At 37.0% G+C, this 21,514-nt stretch overlaps 1 protein-coding gene across 1 annotated transcript in view; it reads right to left on the reverse strand.

Moving 5' to 3' along the window:
• The window catches only part of LOC124236359 (cytochrome P450 2C21-like), a 41,172-nt gene extending 20,716 nt beyond the window's left edge, over positions 1-20,456 (reverse strand). The window contains exons 1-6 of the mRNA XM_046655316.1: positions 20,254-20,456; positions 13,472-13,634; positions 11,950-12,099; positions 9,045-9,205; positions 7,673-7,849; positions 6,566-6,707 (exon numbers count right to left, since the gene is read on the reverse strand). Coding sequence (XP_046511272.1) covers positions 6,566-6,707; positions 7,673-7,849; positions 9,045-9,205; positions 11,950-12,099; positions 13,472-13,634; positions 20,254-20,436 — 976 coding nt within the window. The 5' untranslated portion in view covers positions 20,437-20,456. The remainder of the gene's footprint in view (positions 1-6,565; positions 6,708-7,672; positions 7,850-9,044; positions 9,206-11,949; positions 12,100-13,471; positions 13,635-20,253) is intronic.
• Between the last annotated feature and the right edge of the window lie 1,058 nt (positions 20,457-21,514).

The following is a 21,514-nucleotide window of genomic DNA, read 5'->3' on the forward strand; positions in this document are numbered from 1 at the left end:
GAGAATGGAGCAGAAAGCATGCTCAAAGAAATAACTGAAGAAAATTTCCAAAATCTAAGGATTGAGGGAGAAATGTGTGTGGAGGAAGCTTTCAGATCTCCTAGATCTGTCAATGTAAAAAGACCTACCACAAGGCATACAGTAGTAAAACTGTCAAAAGCGAATGACAAAAAACAATACTCAGGGCAGCAAGGCAGAAGATAATAACCTACAAAGAAACCCCTATCAGACTTTCAGCGGATTACTCTACAGAAACCTTACAAGCTAGGAGAGATTGGAATGACATAGTCAAAACTTTAAAAGATAAAAATCTTCAGTCAAGAATACTCTATCTAGCAAAAATATCCTTCAGATATGAGGGAGAAATTAAATCTTTCCCAGACAAACAAAAGCAAAGGGACTTCGCAGCCCTGAGATCCCCCCTATAAGAAATCCTCAAGAAGGCCCTCATACCTGAAAAAAGAAAAAAAAAGGAGAAAGGGGTCACAAAACACACAGTAAGGAGACAAATAGATAGAATCAGAATAGGATAGCAAATATTCAACTATAACATTAAGATACAGGGAAGGAAAACACCAAAAACAAAGACAATCTTGAGACTTTAACCACAAACTCATAACACAAGTTGGAATAAGAGATGACAAGAATAACTTAGGAGGGGAGGAGGAAAGGGACTGAATCAGTTTAGACTAAGGACACCAGAAAATGGACTATGTTGTGCACGAGATTCTGAATACAAACTTCAGGGTAGCCACTAAACTGAAAAACAGAACAGAGACACAAAAAATAAATAAGGAAAAAGATAAGAAACTGCAAAAGTCATTGGATAGGCCAAAACACACAGGACAAGAAATAAAGGAAATATAGGAAAGCTAGAAAACGAGTGACAGAATGACAGCATTAAGCCCTCATGCATCAATAATCACCCTCAATGTAAACGGATTGAACTCTCCAATAAAAAGACACAGAGTGGCAAGATGGATTAAAGAACAAGATCCAACAGTCTGTTGCCTCCAGGAAACACACACCTCAGCTCCAATGACAAATACAGGCTCAGAGTGAAGGGGTGGAAGACAATAATCCAAGCTAATGGCAAACAAAAGAAAGGAGGTGTCACAATACTTATATCAGACAAAGTAGATTTCAAGCTAAGGCAGGTAAAGAGAGACATAGAGCATCAGTACATAATGATCAAAGGGACACTACATCAAGAAGAAATAATGCTTATAAATATCTATGCACCCAACACAGGAGCACCACAGTTCATAAAGCAACTATGAACAATCCTAACAGAAGATATCAAAAATAACACCATAATAGTAGGGGACCTCAATACCCCACTCAAATCATTGGACAGATCATCCAGACAGAAAATCAACAAGGAAACAGTGGAACTAAATGAAAAGCTAAAACAGTTGGACTTAATAGACATATATAGAACACTCCATCCAAAAACAGCAGAATACACATTCTTCTCAAGTGCACATGGAACATTCTCAAGGATACACCATATGTCTGGAAACAAGGCAAGCCTCTATAAATTTTTTAAAAATTGAAATACTAACAAGCATCTTTTCTGATCATAATGCTATAAAGCTAGAAATTAATTACAAGAAAAAAGCTGAGAAAGGGACAAAGATGTGGAGACTAAACAATGGATCAATGAAGAAATTAAAGGAGAACTCAAAAAATATCTGGAGACAAATGAAAATGATAACATGCCATACCAACTCATATGGGATACAGCAAAAGCTGTATTGAGGGAAATTCATCGCAATACAGGCACACCTTAACAAACAAGAAAAATCCCAAATAAGCAATCTCAAATTACACCTACCTGAATTAGAGAAAGAAGAATAAACAAAGCCCAAAGTCAGCAGAAAGAGAGAAATAATAAAAATCAGAGCAGAAATAAATGCTATTGAAACAAAAAAGGCAGTAGAAAGGATCAATGAAACAAAGAGCTGGTTCTTTGAGAAGATGAATAAAATTGACTTACAAAGAAAAAAAGAGAGAAAGCTCAGATAAACAAAATCAGAAATGAAAGAGGAGAAATAACAACAGACTCCACAGAAATACAATGGATTATGAGAATACTATGAAAAACTATATGCCAACAAAATGGATAACCTAGAGGAAATGGATGAGTTCTTAGACTGTTACAATCTCCCAAAGCTAAGTCAAGAAGAAGCAGACAATCTGAACAGACCAATCACAAGGAAGGAGATTGAAACAGCCATCAAAAGCATCCCAAAGAATAAAACCCCAGGACCAGATGGCTTTCTTAGGGAATTCTACCAAACTTTCAAAGAGGATTTAATGTCTATCCTTCTCAAGCTATTCCAAAAAATTAGGGAGGATGGAACACTTCCTAACACATTCTACGAGGCCAACATCACACTGATACCAAAGCCTGACAAAGACAGCAGAAAAAAGGAGAACTACAGGCCAGTATTGCTGATGAACATAGATGCAAAAATTCTCAACAAAATTTTGGCAACTCAAGTTCAGCAATACATCAAAAGGATCATACATCATGATCAAGTGGAATTCATACCAGGGACACAGGGATGGTTCAACATCCACAAATCAATCAACGTGATACACCACATCAACAAACTGAGGAATAAAAGCCACATGATCATCTCAATAGACGCAGAGAAAGCATTTGACAAGATCCAATGGCAATTTATGATAAAAACTCTTAACAAAATGGGGATAGAAGGAAATTCCCTTAACATAATAAAGGCCATATATGACAAATCCACAGCCAACATCATACTCAATGGGCAAAAACTGAACCCCATCCCCCTGAAAACAGGAAAGAGACAAGGATGCCCTCTATCATCACTTTTATTCAACATAGTACTGGAGGTTTTCGCCAGAGCAATTAGGCAAGAAAAAGGAATAAAAGGAATCCAAACAGGGAAGGAAGAAGTGAAACTCTCGCTGTTTGCAGATGACATGATCTTATATATAGAAAACCCCAAAGAATCCATCGGAAAACTTTTAGAAATAATCAACAACTACAGCAAAGTTGCAGGGTATAAAATCAACTTACATAAATCAGTAGCATTTCTATACTCTAATAACGAACCAACAGAAAAAGAACTCAAGAATACAATCCCATTCACAATCACGACAAAAAGAATAAAATACCTTGTGGTGAATTTAACTAAGGAAGTGAAAGACCTATACAACAAAAACTAGAAGGCTTTCCTGAAAGAAATGGATGACAACATAAAGAAATGGAAAGACATTCCATGTACATGGATTGGAAAAATAAACATAGTTAAAGTGTCCATACTACCTAAAACAATTTACAGATTCAATTGCAATCCCAATCAGAATCCCAATGACATTCTTTGCAGAAATAAAACAAAGAATCCTAAAATTCATATGGGGCAACCAAAGACCCCAAATTGCTAATGCAATCCTGAGAAAAAAGAACAGAGCTGGAGGCATCACAATCCCTGACTTCAAAACATACTACAAAGCTACAGTAATCAAAACAGCATGGTACTGGTACAAAAACAGGTGCACAGATCAATAGAACAGAATTGAAAGCCCAGAAATAAAACCACACATCTATGGACAGCTAATCTTCAACAAAGGAGCTGAGGGCCTACAATGGAGAAAAGAAAGTCTTTTCAACAAACGCTGCTGGAAAAACTGGAAAGCCACATGTAAAAGAATGAAAATTAACCATTATTTTTCACCATTCACAAAAATAAACTCAAAATAGATCAAAGACCTAAAGGCAAGACCTGAAACCATAAGGCTTCTAGAATAAAATATAGGCAGTACACTCTGACATCAGTATTAAAAGGATTTTTTTCAGACACCATGTCTTCTCAGACAAGGGAAATAATAGAGAAAATAAACAAATAGGACTTCATCAGACTAAAGAGCTTCTTCAAGGCAAGTGAAAACAGGATTGAAACAAAAAAAATCTGACTAATTGAGAAAAAATATTTTCAAGTCCTATATCTGACAAAGGGTTAATCTCCATAATATATAAAGAACTCACACAACTCAACAACAAAAAATAAAACAACCCGATCAAAAAATGGGCAGGAGACATGAACAGACATTTCTCCAAAGAAGATATACGAATGGCCAATAGGCACATGAAAAGATGTTCATCATCACTGATCATCAGGGAAATGCAAATCAAAGCTACACTAAGATATCACCTTACACCCATTAGGATGGCAAAAATAGCCAAAACAAAAAGTAACAAATGTTGGAGAGGTTGTGGAGAAAAAGGAACCCTCATATGCTGCTGGTGGGAATGCAAACTGGTTCAGCCACTATGGAAAACAGTATGGAGATTTCTCAAAAAATTAAAAATAGAAATACCATATGACCCAGTCATCCCACTACTGAGTATCTATCCAAAGAGCTTGAAGTCAGCAATTCCAAAAGTCCCATGCACCCCAATGTTCATTGCAGCATTATTTACAATAGCCAAGACGTGGAAGCAACCTAAGTGCTCATCAACTGGTGATTGCATAAAGAAGATATGGCATATATATACAATGGAATACTACTCAGCCATAAAAAAGAATAAAATCGTCCCATTCACAACAACATGGATGGACCTTGAGGGAATTATGTTAAGTGAAATAAGCCAGATAGAGAAGGACAATTTCTGCATGACTCCATTCATATGAGGAATTTAAACATGTAGACAAAGAGAACAGATTAGTGGCTACCAGGGGAAAGGGGGGTTGGGGAGTGGGCACAAAGGGTGAAGGGGTGCACCTACAACACGACTGACAAACAATAATGTACAAATGAAATTTCACAAGATTGTAAACTATCATAAACTCAATAAAAAATTTTATTAAATAATGAAATAGATTTGGAAAAGTAAATATGTTTCCTAAGGATATCCAGGTATTATGTAGTCTTTCTCATTTCCAAACCCACAATCTTAGAAATTGAATGAGATTACTGAAAGTCTTTTGTGTTAGCAAATTATATTTTCCTTGTATCTGCAAAGTATATCATATTAATAATGAATAGTTTAAGAAGGACAATTCATTAGTTAAAACAACACTTATTAACCTTTTCTTATGGGAGAAAACTCTATGAATCTTAGGATTATTATCTCACTTAAACAGATGAGGGATCAAGATATGATAGAGGTAGTCACGAGTTGAGATCACACAGCTACTCACTAGTAGAGTCAGAATCTGCAGCTGCTCTTGTGAAAGTCTATGACACGTTTTTCTCCAATACCATTTTGCTACTTTGGTCAAATAGTATTTACCTACTACCTGAAGAATGTGTCTTTGTAATGGAGCTTGTGAAAATTCTGTGGTTTGATAGCTATAAAGAAGAAAACTTTAGGGATTTCAGAGAAGTTTTAAACCTCACCTTCTCAGGCGAAGAGGCTGGAGTTTTACCTAGAAGACAGTGGTTGTGTAAAGCGGTTTGGAACTACTGATAAAATCAAGATACTCAGTAGAACAGCACAGTAAAAGATGACGAGGAGAAGAAAGAAAAGGAAAATATAAGGGGATATGGTACAAGAAAAATTCAAGTGGAAAATGAAAATGGAAGCATGGGGAAATATGACACAAGAAGGGCTTTGCAATGTATACAAGCTTTAAAGGTCTGGAGAAAAATGTCATATACTATTTATAATCATAGTCAATATAGCTCTCACAAGTGTGACATTATCTGGCTGAAAGAGTCTGTTACATGAAAGAAACACAGCACTATCATATCCCACAATGTGTGTGAGCAAAAGAATTTGGAGGCTATGCTTCTAAATTGTACCATTTGGAAAGCATCTCCTATCTATAATGGGAGGAAAGAAGGATCTTCAACAAAGTAGAAAAACCCGGTGCTGATGTCAGATCGATAAGTTTTATGAGGCTTAATTGTACTAAAAGTGTCTTAATGCACCAGAAGACAAAACCTGATACAGCAGTGAAGGAAATATCCACTGTGATGAGGACTCACAGAAAAAAAAAAAAAGAAGAGGAAAAATGGAAAAGCTGCATTTGCAAGAGAAGTTATATTTGTGGGTAAAAACTTTTTTGCCCAAATTGGTATGTTTAAAAAGAATTTTTTGTTTGTGTATATGTTTTTTTATTTAGAAAGTGGGCCCCTTTGATAGAGAAATATTGTAATTTTCTTCAGTCACTCCTATTGCAAATGCATTTGCACAGAAACAGCTTTTAACAGAAATACATTTATATGCACATGAAAAGCATATCAAATGGTAACTTTTGAGAAAAAGAAGGTTAGTTCTCTCCAGATCCTAAGACAACTGAGATTACTACATCTGTCCCGACCCAAATCAAGGAGACTTCACCATAGCACAGTGAACAGTGACCTCTGCCCTTCAAATCTCTGCTGTTGTTTGAATATCTCATCCTCTTTGTACTATAATCTAATTTGAATTTAATTCATCCAGTGATAGGAAGATGTACTATTGATGGGGAACTTTCTTGTACATTGTCTAGACAGGTAAAGGGTGGGAGAATTATCAGTGTTGCCTGCCAATTTCCACCTGGAATTTCATCCTGCCCATCATCGGTGACCTTACCTGCGACCTCTGGATGCTTCAGCAGGAGCAGGAGTCCATATCTCAGGGTGGTGCTCGTTGTCTCTGTTCCCGCGCTAAACAAATCCCATATGGTAGTGATCAAGTTGTCCATGGTAAATTCAGACTGTTTATTGTGTTTTTCCTAGCAATGATGTGTTGGAATTAATTGATAAATAAAAAACTTTAGAGTTAACATAAAATAACACAGTATAACATCATGATTTGCTCAATTTGCTTATATGGCAAATTAAAGCCAGACATTAGAGAGTGCTGTAGCTGAAGGCAAAGTTAGATCAGTTGTTAGGAATCCTTCAATCAATTAGAATATAATCAGTTACAAACTTCTAAGTCCTTTCTGATTCCTCACTTTCTCACCCACTAGAGCCAATCAGTTTCTCTACAATTTCTTTCTAACATAATTTTCATCAATTCATCACTGGTACTCGCTCTGAATTCTAGCATCTATTGTCTATTTTATCATGTTTAAATTTCACATTCAAGCCTCCAGACCCAGTCACCCTCAAACTGCAACACTAGTCCCAAACTGATCAGTCACTACACCCATGACAGTTCCTCCATTACAATCAAGATAATCTCTTTGAAAATTCTACACATTTGATCACTGCACTTATCATTCTCTGGACATATTCTGTCATCTCTGTCCATCTAAGCCAGAGTTTCCTCAAAACCTACCTCATCTGGGACGATTTCCTAATATCTTTGCAAAGGGAAGCCTTTCTGGATTCCTATTCATTCCTGTGTTCCCTCTTTTGTTACATCTTCCATTCATCGAACTTATTTTATAAATGATAATATGTTGTCTACCACTAATCTTGAATGTTTGTGGGTACGTATTTCAATCTGCCTCCGAAAAAAGAACCAGCTTTAACATGGTAAACATAAAACCTAAGTTATTTTCAGTGAGAATTTAGAAATATCTCAAGACATCCAATAAGCTTTTAACAAGCAACAGGTTGCGCAAGGAATTAAGACATCTTTAGGAAGGAGCATTTGTTTTAAAATATCGATTTCACCATGAAGAACAAAGCTAATCCAGGAGTCACATCTCCCACAAGGATGAAGTAGCAAATCAGTGTCACATGATACCTTTTCCATTTTAATCAGGAAGTAGTCAATAAAGTCTCGAGGGTTATTGAGGTCCAGGGATTCTTGGTGTTCTTTTATTTTCTCCAAGATAAACTTTTGTTGGTCAGCAATGTTTTTAAATAACTCATTATGACTTCCAGGGAGATAATGTATTAAAGAGGGGAAAGCATTGTAGAGCTGAAAGAGGAAAGAATTATTTATTAATTCACTCGGCAAATTCTTACAGGCCCATATTACATATCAGACCTTTTGCTACACACTGAGTAGATAAGACGAATAAGATATGCTTCCTGCACTAGAACATACTTGGAGTTTGAAGAAGGAACTGATAACATGGCCAGAGTTGCAGTATGCACAAGTTACAAAGCAATTTCAAAAACAGTTAAATTCATTTCACAACCATAATTCTCTGAAGGAATTCAGCAGCATACCACCTGTTTCCAAATGAGGAGACTGATGCTCAGAAAGCTTAGTCAACCTGTCTAAAACACTAAACTATGATAGAGCTAGAACCCAGTATTCATCCCAGTTTACCCTACACATATTTCTACAAAGAGTCACTTGAAAAGCTTGCAGGGCTCATATCCTTTTATTGTAATGAAGAAACTGCATCAGAAAGATTAAAGAAATGCCCAAATTACTTAGCCTACTTTTATTTAGGCATTTTACATCCTCAGGAATGTGCACATTGCCCATATTCACCTGGCCATTCCCAATCCTAGAGTTTACTGACTCTACTTTAGACAGCACCTTCATGACTTAATACCCTTGGTAGACACTGAAGCAGTTTAGTCAGGCTGGTAGCTTCTATCAAACCAGAAAGAGAATTGAGAAATCTTGATTCTAAGTCTAGCTCATTTCTTGTCTTGGCTAGGCTACTTTGCAAAAGATGCTTAATATCTCTGGGTGAGAGTTTCCTGTTTGAAAGCCATGAGAGATAGGCTATTTGTTCTCTAGGATCCTTCCCAGGTGGAACACATCATAACCTTGTGATCCATACAGGATTTTAGTTGTTAGTGATTGCACAATGTAAGTTAGTAACCTCTCCTGACAGTGTACTGTAGTAAGAAATACATTTTACACCACCATCCTCTTCATCTCTAGATACAAAAATTAGGAAAAAAAATTTCTCAGAAAAATACCTTGCCGTAATTGATATATTATGATATTATAGTTTTCTTTCTACTACTATACGTCATGTTTTAAATTTCATTTTAAGACATTACATTGATTTGATAACTCACTAATTGATTACAAGTGCTAGTTTGATAAACATTACTTTAGCCATTTTGAAATACGGCAAATGGATGGGGTAGGCATGAACAATAGATTAGCTAGAAAATTACTTCTGAGTTGAGAAACTTGACATTACCGTTATCCAGGGAGTGCTTGAAATTCTGAGGTTTTCATGAATATAATGTAACAAGGTTATCAATTTCTTATCACTGTACTCAAAACGATTCTGGAAAATAATGGAGCAGATCACATTGCAGGGAGCACAGCCCAGAAGAAAAGTAGGATCACAGGGAGATGCTAAAAACAAGATAAGTTAAAAGTTAGAACACAATTTTCGTATAAATCGTAAGCTGACTGTTTAAAATAATTGAAAAGGGTTGACTTCTATGATTTTTTAAGCATAGGAACCACCTAGACATGCCATCATCAGTATAAACTCAAAATGCCTAAAATAAAATTCATTGTGTTTCCCCAAACATATTCAATCCAGTCCAATTTATTTATTAATTTCCCCCAAGTATTCTCCTATTTACATCATTCTCCAAATAAGAGCCACAAGGTAATTCACAATAAGGAGGTCATTCAAAAATTATTTTAAATTGTAAAATTTAGCTCCTACTGTGGATACTTCTTCATTATGCCCAAGAGAAAATGAGCAACATACTAAGAAAATCAGGAGACTGAGGAAAGTTGAAATCATACTTTACAAAACATAGTTGAAGTGGTGCACCTACAACATGAGTAACAATAATGTACAGTTGAAATTTCACAAGGTTGTACACTATCATAATCTTAATAAAAAGCTTAAAAAAATAGTTGAAAAAAGTTGAGTGTGCTTTTCTTGCAGAAGAGAAGAATAAGGAGAGAAATCAGAGTTACATTCAGATATTTGAAAGAAATATCTGTAATATTGGAAACAGGCTTTCTCTATGTAATAAAGAATGTGATTCCAAATTTTGGTTTTGGCTGCTGACAGCTTTTAAGCCTCACATTTTCTTCTGTTGCTTCTCACATCTAGATAAGCTGATGAAAAAGCTCAAGTGCTCCCTCCTTTGACACAAGCAGGAAGTTTGAACCACAAAACCCTGGCTTCACACAGGAACATTCATCTCCACCCCAGCCCCTAACCACCATAATAACCTCAAGCCACTCTCCTTTTCTTAATCTTTCAAGCTGTTTTTGGATCTGTTTAGGAGCCACCCTATCCTCCACAGAAAGCTTCATCGTGTGGGTAGTAAACCTTTTCATATCAAATTAAGGTGTGTGTGGTACCATCCTGCCTCCATGAGGGGCGTACCACATCACAATAATTACAAAAACAATAAACTTAGAAGGGGTCAAAAAGTAAAAATTACAAAGAAAAAAGGCTCTGCTCAACACTTGAAAGAAACTTCCAACAGTTAGAGTTATCCAATGATGGAATGGGCCAAGAGTGTGAGCCCTCCAAGCAGAGTCTCGGTGATCATAGGTCAGGAAGCTGAGAAAAGGTCATATTCACTATGGGAAAAACTTAACCAGTGAACAATGAGTTCTGCTTCAATTATAAATTGTGTACAAAATCATTTTCCAAATAGTATGTATCAAAATCCAGTATTTTTTTACTTCCTAATTCATTTCCAAAATATTATTCTAAGAAAGTAATGAGAAAGAAAAAGTAGTGAGAAATGCAATGATTAATTTGGATTGTCTTTTTTTATGTTAATAGCAACAAACAACTGAAAACAGTCTATCCGGCAAAAAATAAAAGACTAGTTAAATAAACTATGGTACATTCAAACTAATGGAATACTGTACTATTTCAGTACTAATGTACTTGATAAACATTTAAAAGCTACACATGTGGAAATATTTATGTAATATATTAAATTTAAACACAAGGTTATGAAACAAAATACACAGAATAAGCCTCATGTGCTATCCCTTCTTTAGCCAGGTCTCCCACCCATTCCTAAGTAATATGCATCAAAAGTCCAGACGATGTTCATTGACACTCTACTGCCATTCCCAGAAATTTATTCTAAGGAAGAAACCAGAATCATGCAAATATCTGCAATAATTGCATTGTTAATATTAATATCAGAAAAAAAGGCAGTCAACCATCTAGACAATAATATAACATTAGTTAAAACACATAATGGCGATTCACCATACAGATTATAATAGTATTATCAATTCAATAACGTTCTTCAAAAAATTTTTAAGTATTGAGGTTTTAAAACCAAATATATCTTGTGATCCTGATCTTACTCCTTCCTGCCAAGTCTTCTGCCCACCCCTTTGCTTCTCTACCCGCTGCCAGTTCTGCATGTGCACACACACACATACACACTGAGCAGATTTGCACTACTGCAGCTCCCTCTCTCACATCCACTCTCCTCCAGGTAAACTAGAATGCAGCCCTAGCACTGACAAGGATTTGGTGTGAATTCTTCCACTGAATCACCAATGCTTTTTTTTTTAAATTTCATTGAGATACGATTGATAGACAAGACTGTATAAGTTTCAGGGGCTCAGCATAATGACTTGGCATACATATATAGTGAAATGCTTGCAATGTTTCTCAAGAAATTACTTAGTTTTTCAAAATATTGTGGCCAAAACTACTAGCTGATTACTAAAGTCCATGTCCTCCTCTTCTTCCTGTGCACACAGATAGCCACATTTTCCAGCCCCTGTCACAGTTAGTTGTGGCCCTGTGATTGAGTTGCAGCTCATGGAATGTGAAAGAAGTTTTGTGTGCCACTGCATTGCCTGGCCTATTAAAAGCATTATTTGCTCTTTTCCTCATTCTTTTCTCCTCCACTAGATGCAGAGAGATGAATCCTGGGTGACACTGGAAGCCACATGTTGAAAATCTCAAAGCCCTTATCAACCTGGTGCCTGAAAAGACTATTATGCCAACCACTTCGCCTCTCCCTACTGTTATCTAAGCAAAAGCAAATTTCTGTTGTACTTGAGCCATCATATCTCTCTGTAGTATAACTCAAATAGCATTTACTCTGCCCAAATTACTACTGTTAATGACACGAAGAAATACACACCATTGGTTTTTCTTAATGCTTCCACCAGACACAAGGCTTCCTCTTGAATTCTGTCTTCGATAGTGTTCTTCCCCATCCCCATATTCCGCAAAACTGTGAGGGAGAAACGCCGGGTTTGCTTCCACATTTCTCCATTACTGAAAATAATTCCTGTGAGGACAAAAAACAGAGAAGAATAACTTCTATTGTCATGAATTCTAGCTGAGAGTCTTTATCTCAGGAAATAATGACACTTAAGCAGGTGGTGCCAACATCAAGAATTTCCATCCATCCCTACTTCACCTTCCTCCTCTCTTGATCAAGCCTACTATCTTACTGTCAGGACTCTTGCTTTTACATATTACTAAACCTTCTTCATCCGTTAGCTCCTCTAAAGCTCAGGATAACTCGGTGAACTAAGCGTTTTGTCCTCATTTTACTGGTGAGGATGCCAAAGATCATGGAGGCGAAATGCTTGTTCTATGATCAGACAGCTATTAAATCATGAGTCCAAGTCATAGGTTAAATTCTCACGGCTGACTTTAGTACATTGTAAGTGAAGTGTAGGAGAAGGAACAAAAGGAGTCAATTCTCGAGAAAAAGAAAGACAGCACTTGTGAATTGGAAGGAAGTGCATGAAAATCCATTCCTCAGAGAAAGGACACAGCCACAGCCCTTCTCATTTTAACATTCTCCTCTATTTGTTAAATCTGTTCCATGAAATGCGGTCTTATCACCAAAGAAGTTCAGTATCAGACTTCCAGAGCCAAGGCAGTATTGGGGAAAAAACAATGCTCATAAAAAATTGTCCGGAAATGTCCTAAAGAACAATGTAGAGGAGGAAATGACCCCATTCAGGCTTTATCTCTTTTTGAAGGAACCCAGTGACCCACCAGACGATGAGACAGTTTAAGGTCAGCTCCAAAAACAAATGGAAGATAGTTCAAGTACTTACTTTAATAGGTTTTACCTAAAATCAATTCCAATCCATACCATGTGTTTCTCCATATCCTCTTTTCAGGGCATATTTGTGCTTTATGCTCTAGAGTTTACTGGATTGAAATATTTCCTACGCATTTTTAGAAGAATAGAAGATTGACTGCAAGGCAGAAATATTCAAAACTTAGGTGGGTTCCATGCATACTATGTATGCAAACTTCCTAAAATAGTATCTTGGCAACCATCACTCAGGCCAGAAAGCAAAATATTTGGTGACTAAGTTAATTTAGTCATTTTCCTACCTTCTCTTTTCTCTCTCTTTTTCATTATCTTAACTGGCCATAATTTAGAATGAACATGGTTTAGTCACAAATTCATAGAAGATTAGTGATTAGATGGTTTGCTTGCATTGCATTTAATGTTTCGTAGGGACATTGTGCCACCTTTATATTTTTAAATATGGGTTAATGATCCTCTAAGAAAAATTGGAAATTAGGTTGTTTTCATTAATTTCTCTAAAATACTTATAATTTCTCAGTTCTTTACCCTATTTGGAGTCTTTGCAACTTACAAATCCACACACATTCCCCAAATGGAAGCATACCTAATCCCTGGGCGACTTTGTCGAACACTGGCATACTGCCTCTGCCAGAAAACTCCTCATTCTGACCGGTTAGGGCTTCCTTCACCGCTTCATATCCATGCAACACAATAGTGGGCTTCGTGCCAAAATACACGGTGAACACAGGGCCATAATCTTTTGCTAGCTGGAAAAGGAACAGGAGATGGAAGAATACTGAGAATTTCAAAACTAAAAATGTAAATAAGTGAGGAAAATATCCTTAGTCTCACTGAAGAGACATTTAATATTCATTCACTCATTGTAAAGATTTCCACTCCTGGAACCAGTAATTTAATAAGAAATCACATTTCTTAAATGGTAATTATTATTATATTATTAGTAATATTGCTATTATTATTATCATCATCACTAGTTATCCTTTCTTCAGCTCCTACTATGTGACAGGTGATATCATGGATTTTATTCATATTGTTTTATTAACTTTTTTCTGCCAAACCTACAATCACAACAAATTTTCCTTCCTTTCTATAGTTACCATAAATGAAGCGTTTCTCCTCCTGTTTAAAGGAAGTTCCTCCTTCTCACCCGGTGTGTAGGCTAAAAATAATCCCTCATTACCCAATTGACACATGTTTTTAGCACCAGAGACCTCTACATTTTAACAATACATGAGGACATGGTAATGTAGTCACACACATTTCCCAGCTTCCCTGTGTTGTCATGTGTCTTAGTTCCCATGAACTGATGTTAGGAGAAGTGATGCGTGCTAATCCTAGACTTGTATAAACAGAAGGGACCAGATTATCTGCCCACCAGAAGGGATGAAAAGTGTATAATAAAGTCTGTAAATTATGATAAGGTGAGGGAAGTTACTCAGGAAAGAGAGAAGACCCAGCCGTTTTCCTGAGTTTGATGATGGAGGCTGTTAGAAAATCTACTAACTCTGACCCAGAGTTGGCAGAGGGAAGAGCTTCGCTTGCCATGCACTTCATTACTCAGTTCATCCCAGACTTTAGAAGGAAGTTACAAAACCTGGAGGCAGGAGCCCAGAGCCCACTATTGACCTTGGTGGAGGAGGCCTTCAAGGTCTAAAAGAAGAGGGACAGGGCAGAGGAGGCTAATAAAGTTAGAAGATTGGCTAAGAAAACACTGCTTTTGGCTGCTGTGATTCATCCACCACCTCAAGGTGACCCCAGTAGACCCAGAAGACCAGTCAATCGAACAGAGAGATCTAGCCTAGAGTGGAACCAATGTGCACACTGCAGGAGGGTGAGACACTGCAAAAAGGAATGTCTCAATCGTTCTCAAGCAGGACGAGCAAGGGGCAACCTTGGTCAACCTCCCCTCCTTGCCAGCCTCTCAAGCAAGAGGCAAGCACTTGAGGATTGACGAGAGGGGAGAGCCCGCCTGGCTCCAATGTCAACTTGCTCCATCATCATGACTCCAGTGGAGCCTCAGGTAATCCTTGACATGGCAGGTAGGAAGACTGAGTTCTTTGTGGACACCAGAGCCACCTACTCTGTCCTGACCCATCTCTACTTGCGACTGCATGGTAACTGGGATAGACAGACGGCCAAAGGTAAGACAATTTACTTCCCCCCTTACTTGCAAGGCCAGGTCAACTACCATCACCTACGCAATCCTCTACGTCCCTGAATGCCCCATCCTTTTGCTAAGTAGAGATATATTAAGTAAAATAAGAGCAACTTTTTCTCTAGCGGGGGACAGAATTCAGATTCCACCCCTTTCCTTATCTCAAAGAGCTTGCAAAGCCTCTGGGTACTTAGACATAGCCCATCATTAATTCCTAGGACTGAAGTTAAAAAAAAAAGGAAAAAGAAAAGAAAAATGGCCATAAGAGCACCCTCACCAGAACTCCACCATCTTGAGTGTATTCTCCACAAATATTAGTAAAAAGGCTTAAAACAATATTCGGGTTTATAACTAGGGAGGCTTTTATTACTCTACCTGATTCATAGCAGTAATTTTTAAAAAATAGCTGTGGAGTCTCTGTGTATGTTGTCGATATGTATGTTACATGTGCCTATATGTTAAAATATCATATGTGTGATATATTACCTCCAGAAGCTATAATTTCTAAAGAGCCCTATTCAACTGGCTTATAGTAATCACTTAATTATAATAGTAAAAATTATTTCCAAATGTACTAGAAACTAACTCAAATGTCTTTCAAGTTAACATGATATACATTAATCTTTGTAACTGAAAGCTTATTCAAGATTGTTAGTTTGATTAAAATGAACATGTCCTCAGAGTCTTCAGCATTGGATATCATGCAGACATGCAGCCTTTATTCTACATTTATTGGTCAAATAAGCTGACATTATCCCTATTACAAAACTGGTTAGTAAAAATAATAACTTAAGATGATAGTTAATTTGGTCTAATATCTCAAGAAGTTTTGTAGGCAATCTAAATAATTCTTGGGAATGAGTAAACTAAATAGACGTGAAAAAGATAAAAGTGTTGGGTGACCTTTTTATGTGTTAAGGCATGTATATTTAATATAACTTCCAAAATCTCTTGGGTAACTTGAAACTTTGACGTTTTGCTAAGTGAAATTAAATGATAAAAAAATTCATTGAATATCTGGGTCATTTTTCAAATAAGATAAAATACTGAAACATTATCACTAAACATGTCCAAGTTTATCTACATTTGGTTTCTTCTTACAAAGAAACTAAACGATGTTTTGGTCTATTAATAAACATTTTTTGTATTTTATTAAAAGATTCTACTATGAAGTAAAATGTTTCTAGAAATTATGAGAAGTGTTTAGGATGCTAACGTAAAAGTTCATAATTGCTTACTTCTTAGTTTTTGCTAAAAATAAATGTCTATAAGGGTTAAAGATTCTAATTAATATATGTGATTAAAGCTATTGAAATTAACAAGGAAAACATCTTTGTATTCAAAGAAAGTAAGATGTATGTTTGCAATGAAGAAAGTAGAGAATGGAAATATTTTTGTTCATTTTGTTATGAAAGATAAATTTGTCCTAAAGTAATACAAGGGGAGAAAGAAGGCGTGGGACAAATTCTAAATGCAAAAAGTAAGTTATAGAAAGTTTTTGGATGAGGACCCCTAAAAAGAGTTTTATGCATGGCCCAGTTGGTTAAGAGTGAAGTAAATCTAATTAAGTAAAAGTGTTTAAATGTCAAAAGTAAGCTGGTAAAAAACTAGAATTTGGTTTTCTCTCTCTTAAAAGAATAATTTTCTTGAACTTTTAGTCTGCTCTTTATAAAGAGATTATGAAAGGTTTGTGTACTTGAGTAACCTACCAGGAAGGCAGAAATTTTATATTTTATCAAAACAAATTTCACGTATTATTTTTATAAGGTCTTTAATCATAGGTGCTAAGGTTTTTCTTACAGCTATTTAAATTTCTGCTTTGGCCTGAAAATCTTTAATTGTCACCATGGTTAAAAGGATAACTAAGCATTGTTTCACAAGGATCTACGATATTATGTAGGTAAATGTTATTGATATGTCAGGGGTTTTTTTAAAGAATTTTATAACATTCCTAAAGTTCTGATTTGTCCTGTTGTCAGTCCTATTTCTAGTTATCATCTTGAAGCATTGCATGTCACAGAAATAGCCAAGTTTCTTGGTCAATGCCCTTTTGTTGCTGTTTTGCTCTGAAGCTTTTGCAAATATTTTTCATCTTCAGAGAGATTCATGGAAAGTACTCTGAGATTTACTTTAGAATACAGGCTTCTGATAAACTTTCTGATCATAAAATGAAACTAGGTAAGAAATTAGAAAATTCTAACAAAGAAACTGGTGACTTTATGAAACTGCTAACAGAAGGTTGAGATGAAGAAGTGATTACATAGGACTGAATAAACTGATGAGGATGGTTATAATTTCTATGAATTTTTGTTGGAGGTAGTGGTTATTTTTAGATGTTTTGTTTTCTAAAGATTTAAGGAAACATTTTCTCTTTTCCTTAAGCAAAGTATGACTTATAGTAATTTGGTAAAATTATACCTTTGCAAGCAGATTTGAAATATTTATCTTTTTTCTCCCTACCAGATCCTTCCAGAATTTGGAAACTCTTAATGAGTGAGTATTGTTTTCTTGGCAATATGCTTATTTGCATAAGTTCAACAAGAATTTTTTCTCCTTAAAACAGGACACAATTGGAAAACTTGGCTATATTACCAAAGCTTTGAATGGAACATCACATTTGAGATAAACATGCAAAATCAGATATGACAAGACAATTTTTGAGGAATAAAGGTTGACCTTATGGAAAAGAACCACCAGGAAACATTGGCCTGGTACCTTGCTCACAGGATTCCCAGCAGCCCTACCAGGTGAGTAAAGAAGGTCTATTCCTGGCAGGTACAGGGAACCTCAGAATATTGGGGGGGTACCTCAAGAAAAGAGAGGAATCCACTCAAACATATAGGGATTGCCGGCAGAGTCTGATGACAAGACCTTGACTTGGTTTTCCTGGCCTCCAGAGGCTTTTAAAGTTCAATCTGTGATTCCTTATAAAAAATTGAGGCAAAGCAGATTTCAAAAAGCCTATATAATCAATTGCTATTTTTGCTGCATTTATGTAAATAATGGGGCCAAGTTTATTGAAACTAAACTAATTTTGCCTACCAATGAGTCTTAACTGGCTATCTTGGGTAAAAATGAGGGTGATTATAGAGAGAAAAATTATGTTTCAGTAGAAACTATAGTGCACACTCTTGGATATTAGGCTCCAGTTCTGATAAGTGACCTTGAGATTTTGTTTTCCATCTCTTAACTGGACTGGATGCTGAATTCTTCTAGTCTCCTGAAATATCTGGCTACAAATCTCCAAAGTAATGTTTTCAATTTTTTCCATCATTTTCATTTGGAATCATCAAGAATTGAACCTACCCTTTTTCCTGAAGCCTTGCAAATGGAACCTAGATAATTTGATATAAACTTAGACATTCATGTCTGTTGCTGTGTAAGCCACTCAGAAAGATACCTGAACACCCAATGACATCATCAGAGACATTTCAAACAGCAAAAGATGCTTCAAGTCTGAGATCTAGAAATCCTTTGGCTAGCTACTCCCTGGCTCAGAAAGGGGCGTATAATTTCCTACAACCATTAAGCTGTTTTTCTTATTAAATATATGGTTACTCGCTTACACAATATAGGCCTAAATTTGGAAGCACACTTGCATCTCTGTCTTACTAAGAGACTGGTTCAATGAGATGGAACAACTGACACCCCTACTCAGTAGGAAGTAACTCCAGAAGATGATACCACCAGTCCCTATCCCCTAAAGATAATGAGAGTGGGGCTGGCCCAGTGGCACAGTGGTTAAGTTCACATGCTCCACTTCAGTGGTCCAGGGCACACCGGTTCAGATCCTGGATGCAGACCTACACAATGCTTATCAAACCATGCTGTGGCAGGCATCCCTCATATAAAGTAGAGGAAGATGGGCAGAGATGTTAGTTCAGGGCCACTCTTCCTCAAAAAAAAAGAAGAGGGAGAGTAAAATTTCTCAGGAGGGAATGAGACACAATAAAGATGGGACTCTGCCCCTCACCCTTTTCCACTAGATCTGGCACCTCCCAGAACAGCTATTTTTGGAGATGAGATAAGCTACTTTCCAATCGCAAAACTTCCCCCAAGCAGTCGACCCTGACTCCCGCATGTGCACAAAGCCTTGGGACGACCACTATCCGACCTTCCTGGAGTGACAATAGAGAGCAATTCCACCTTGTTAGACCTACTGGGCAGGCAAGGGACTGCAACCCCTGAGGGTATGCACAGCAGAAACCACCAGAAAGAGGAAAGCAGAATGTCTCTGGAGGCAGAGAATCATGATACCAATCTTCCCCTCTCACCCAGTGAAAGACTCAGGACAGCTTCTGTCAGAGAGCCAGCCAGAGAGTCACTTCTCCTCTCTGTCTCCCTTGTGCTCAAGCATAAGCCCCAATAAAACCCTGTCTGAGAATTTGGTTGGGCCTCTTCTTAATCTCTATTACACAGAGAGCCTAAGAACCTAGCTAGGGTCAGCATCTCAAAGTAGGCATTCAATAACTTGTTGAATATATGATATACTCAAGTAACCTATGCAAAATTATTATTATTCACATTTTTAAGAAGTGGGAATAAAAGCTCAGAGAGATTTTAAAACTTTCCCAAGGCTCTGTGTTAACAAGTGGATGAGCTGAAGTGCCGATACAAACTCTTCAAACCCGGAGCCCAAAACACAGGAGAAAGGAGCTTCCAGGGGCCGTGCTCTGGTAACTAGCTGTCTCAGGGAAGACAGAGTTTAGATAATTCCTTCAAGAGTTAGAGAGCTATTGCTATAAGAGCAGCTAGGAGTAGAGCAGTTCTTCACTCATCCATGGAGCAATTATAATAGAAACTGTGAAATTTCTTCAAACTTTACTTATTTCCTTGATTTCAAATCAATGTGTGTTTTTAGAAAACTTTTAGTGTTGTGACTCTGTGAATTAGTAGATTGTCTTTTAATTGAAAGCTGTTTCATTTGCATTAGAGTTCACCAAAGAATAATTACTGGAAAAGGAACCAGGGTCACAATATGGACAGGAAATTCCTACTTTTGGCAATGTCAATAACCATTTCATGGATCTCATTCACTTCTAGCAGCCTTCTATCTGGATACTATTTAAAATCATGTCTTGGTGTCCAGTGGACATTTCCCATTAAAACCACTTCTTTAAAACATGGTGTCTGGGACCCTATCATATTTAGATATGGAGCTGTCTTCTTTACATTTTGCAAACAATTGGAAGAAAATTAATCATACTTACCTTGCTTAGAGATTTGCTGATGTCCTTGGTGTCTATCTGTAAAACATTTCCAAAGATTGGGAGAGGAGTGGGGCCAGGTGGCAGCTTCCCTTTCACATAGCTTTGATTCCATAGAAAAAGAAGAATCAAACAAGAAAGACAAATCACCAGGACTATGAAAGGATCCATTGATGTGCTTTGCATAAATGCAATGGAAAGCTTAGAATCCAAAGACTTTATAAATAGCATGTGCAAGCTGATTACCAAACTTGCACTAACACTTTGAACTTTTGAATAAATATTGTTTTATCTTTAGTGGACTTTGGCTGCACTAAACAGAGAAATCCTAGTATGGATAAAGGTCTAAGTTTTCAGTGAAAATTCCAACTAAAAAATAACTCTCACTTCTTCAGAGGTGGACTTGCATTCATAGTGAGATTGAAAGTTATCAGATTTTCAAAAGGCTGGAATTTATGATCTTCACAAATGATGAAAGAGAATGTCTCTTGTATCAGAATTCATCATCATATGAGCAGAAGAAAGAAGCCGTCTTTTGCTGCCTTTGCCCAGAAGATCCAGGGAAAGGCCAGAATCAGAGACAGAAAGGAGGTAGCAGGGTAAACAGAAGGGTATTGGGAGCTGGTCTTGTCTTACAGAAGAGTAGACATATCCCAACTCTCTTGGCAGAGCCCTTTTCTATATGTCAGGAATGCTGACACTACTCACTCCCAAAGAGGGTGCAGGGTCAACAGGCAGTAGACAGAAGACAGTAACCAACCAAGTCAAGGAAAGAAATCACTCAAAAACAATAGTGGAAAGTCCCTTGGTCCGATCACTCATGCTTCTCCTTGCATATCCATTTCCATTGAAGGTCCTATAACCAGAACCTACATTGCCCGTTCTTACTTGGGTGAGGAAAGATGCTCAAGCATTCAATACTATAAATATTTGAAAGTGTCTACAAACTCAGATATGAACAAAACTCAAAAAATATTTGAGGAAATTCAACAACATAACAAACAACAAAATTAAAACTCAAATAACTGGGGCCAGATCCATGGCCGAGTGGTTAAGTTCACATGCTCCACTTTGGTGGCCCAGGGTTTTGCCAGTTTGGATCCTGGGTGCGGACAGACAACGCTTACCAGGCCATGCTGAGATGGCATCCCACAGAGCACAAACAGAGGCACTCACAACTAGCATATACAACTATGTACTGGGGGGCTTTGGGAAGAAGAAGAAGGAAAACAAAGAAGAAGATTGGCAACAGTTGTTAGCTCAG

Source organism: Equus quagga, chromosome 2 (genome assembly GCF_021613505.1).
Source record: "Equus quagga isolate Etosha38 chromosome 2, UCLA_HA_Equagga_1.0, whole genome shotgun sequence".
Taxonomy (NCBI): domain Eukaryota; kingdom Metazoa; phylum Chordata; class Mammalia; order Perissodactyla; family Equidae; genus Equus; species Equus quagga.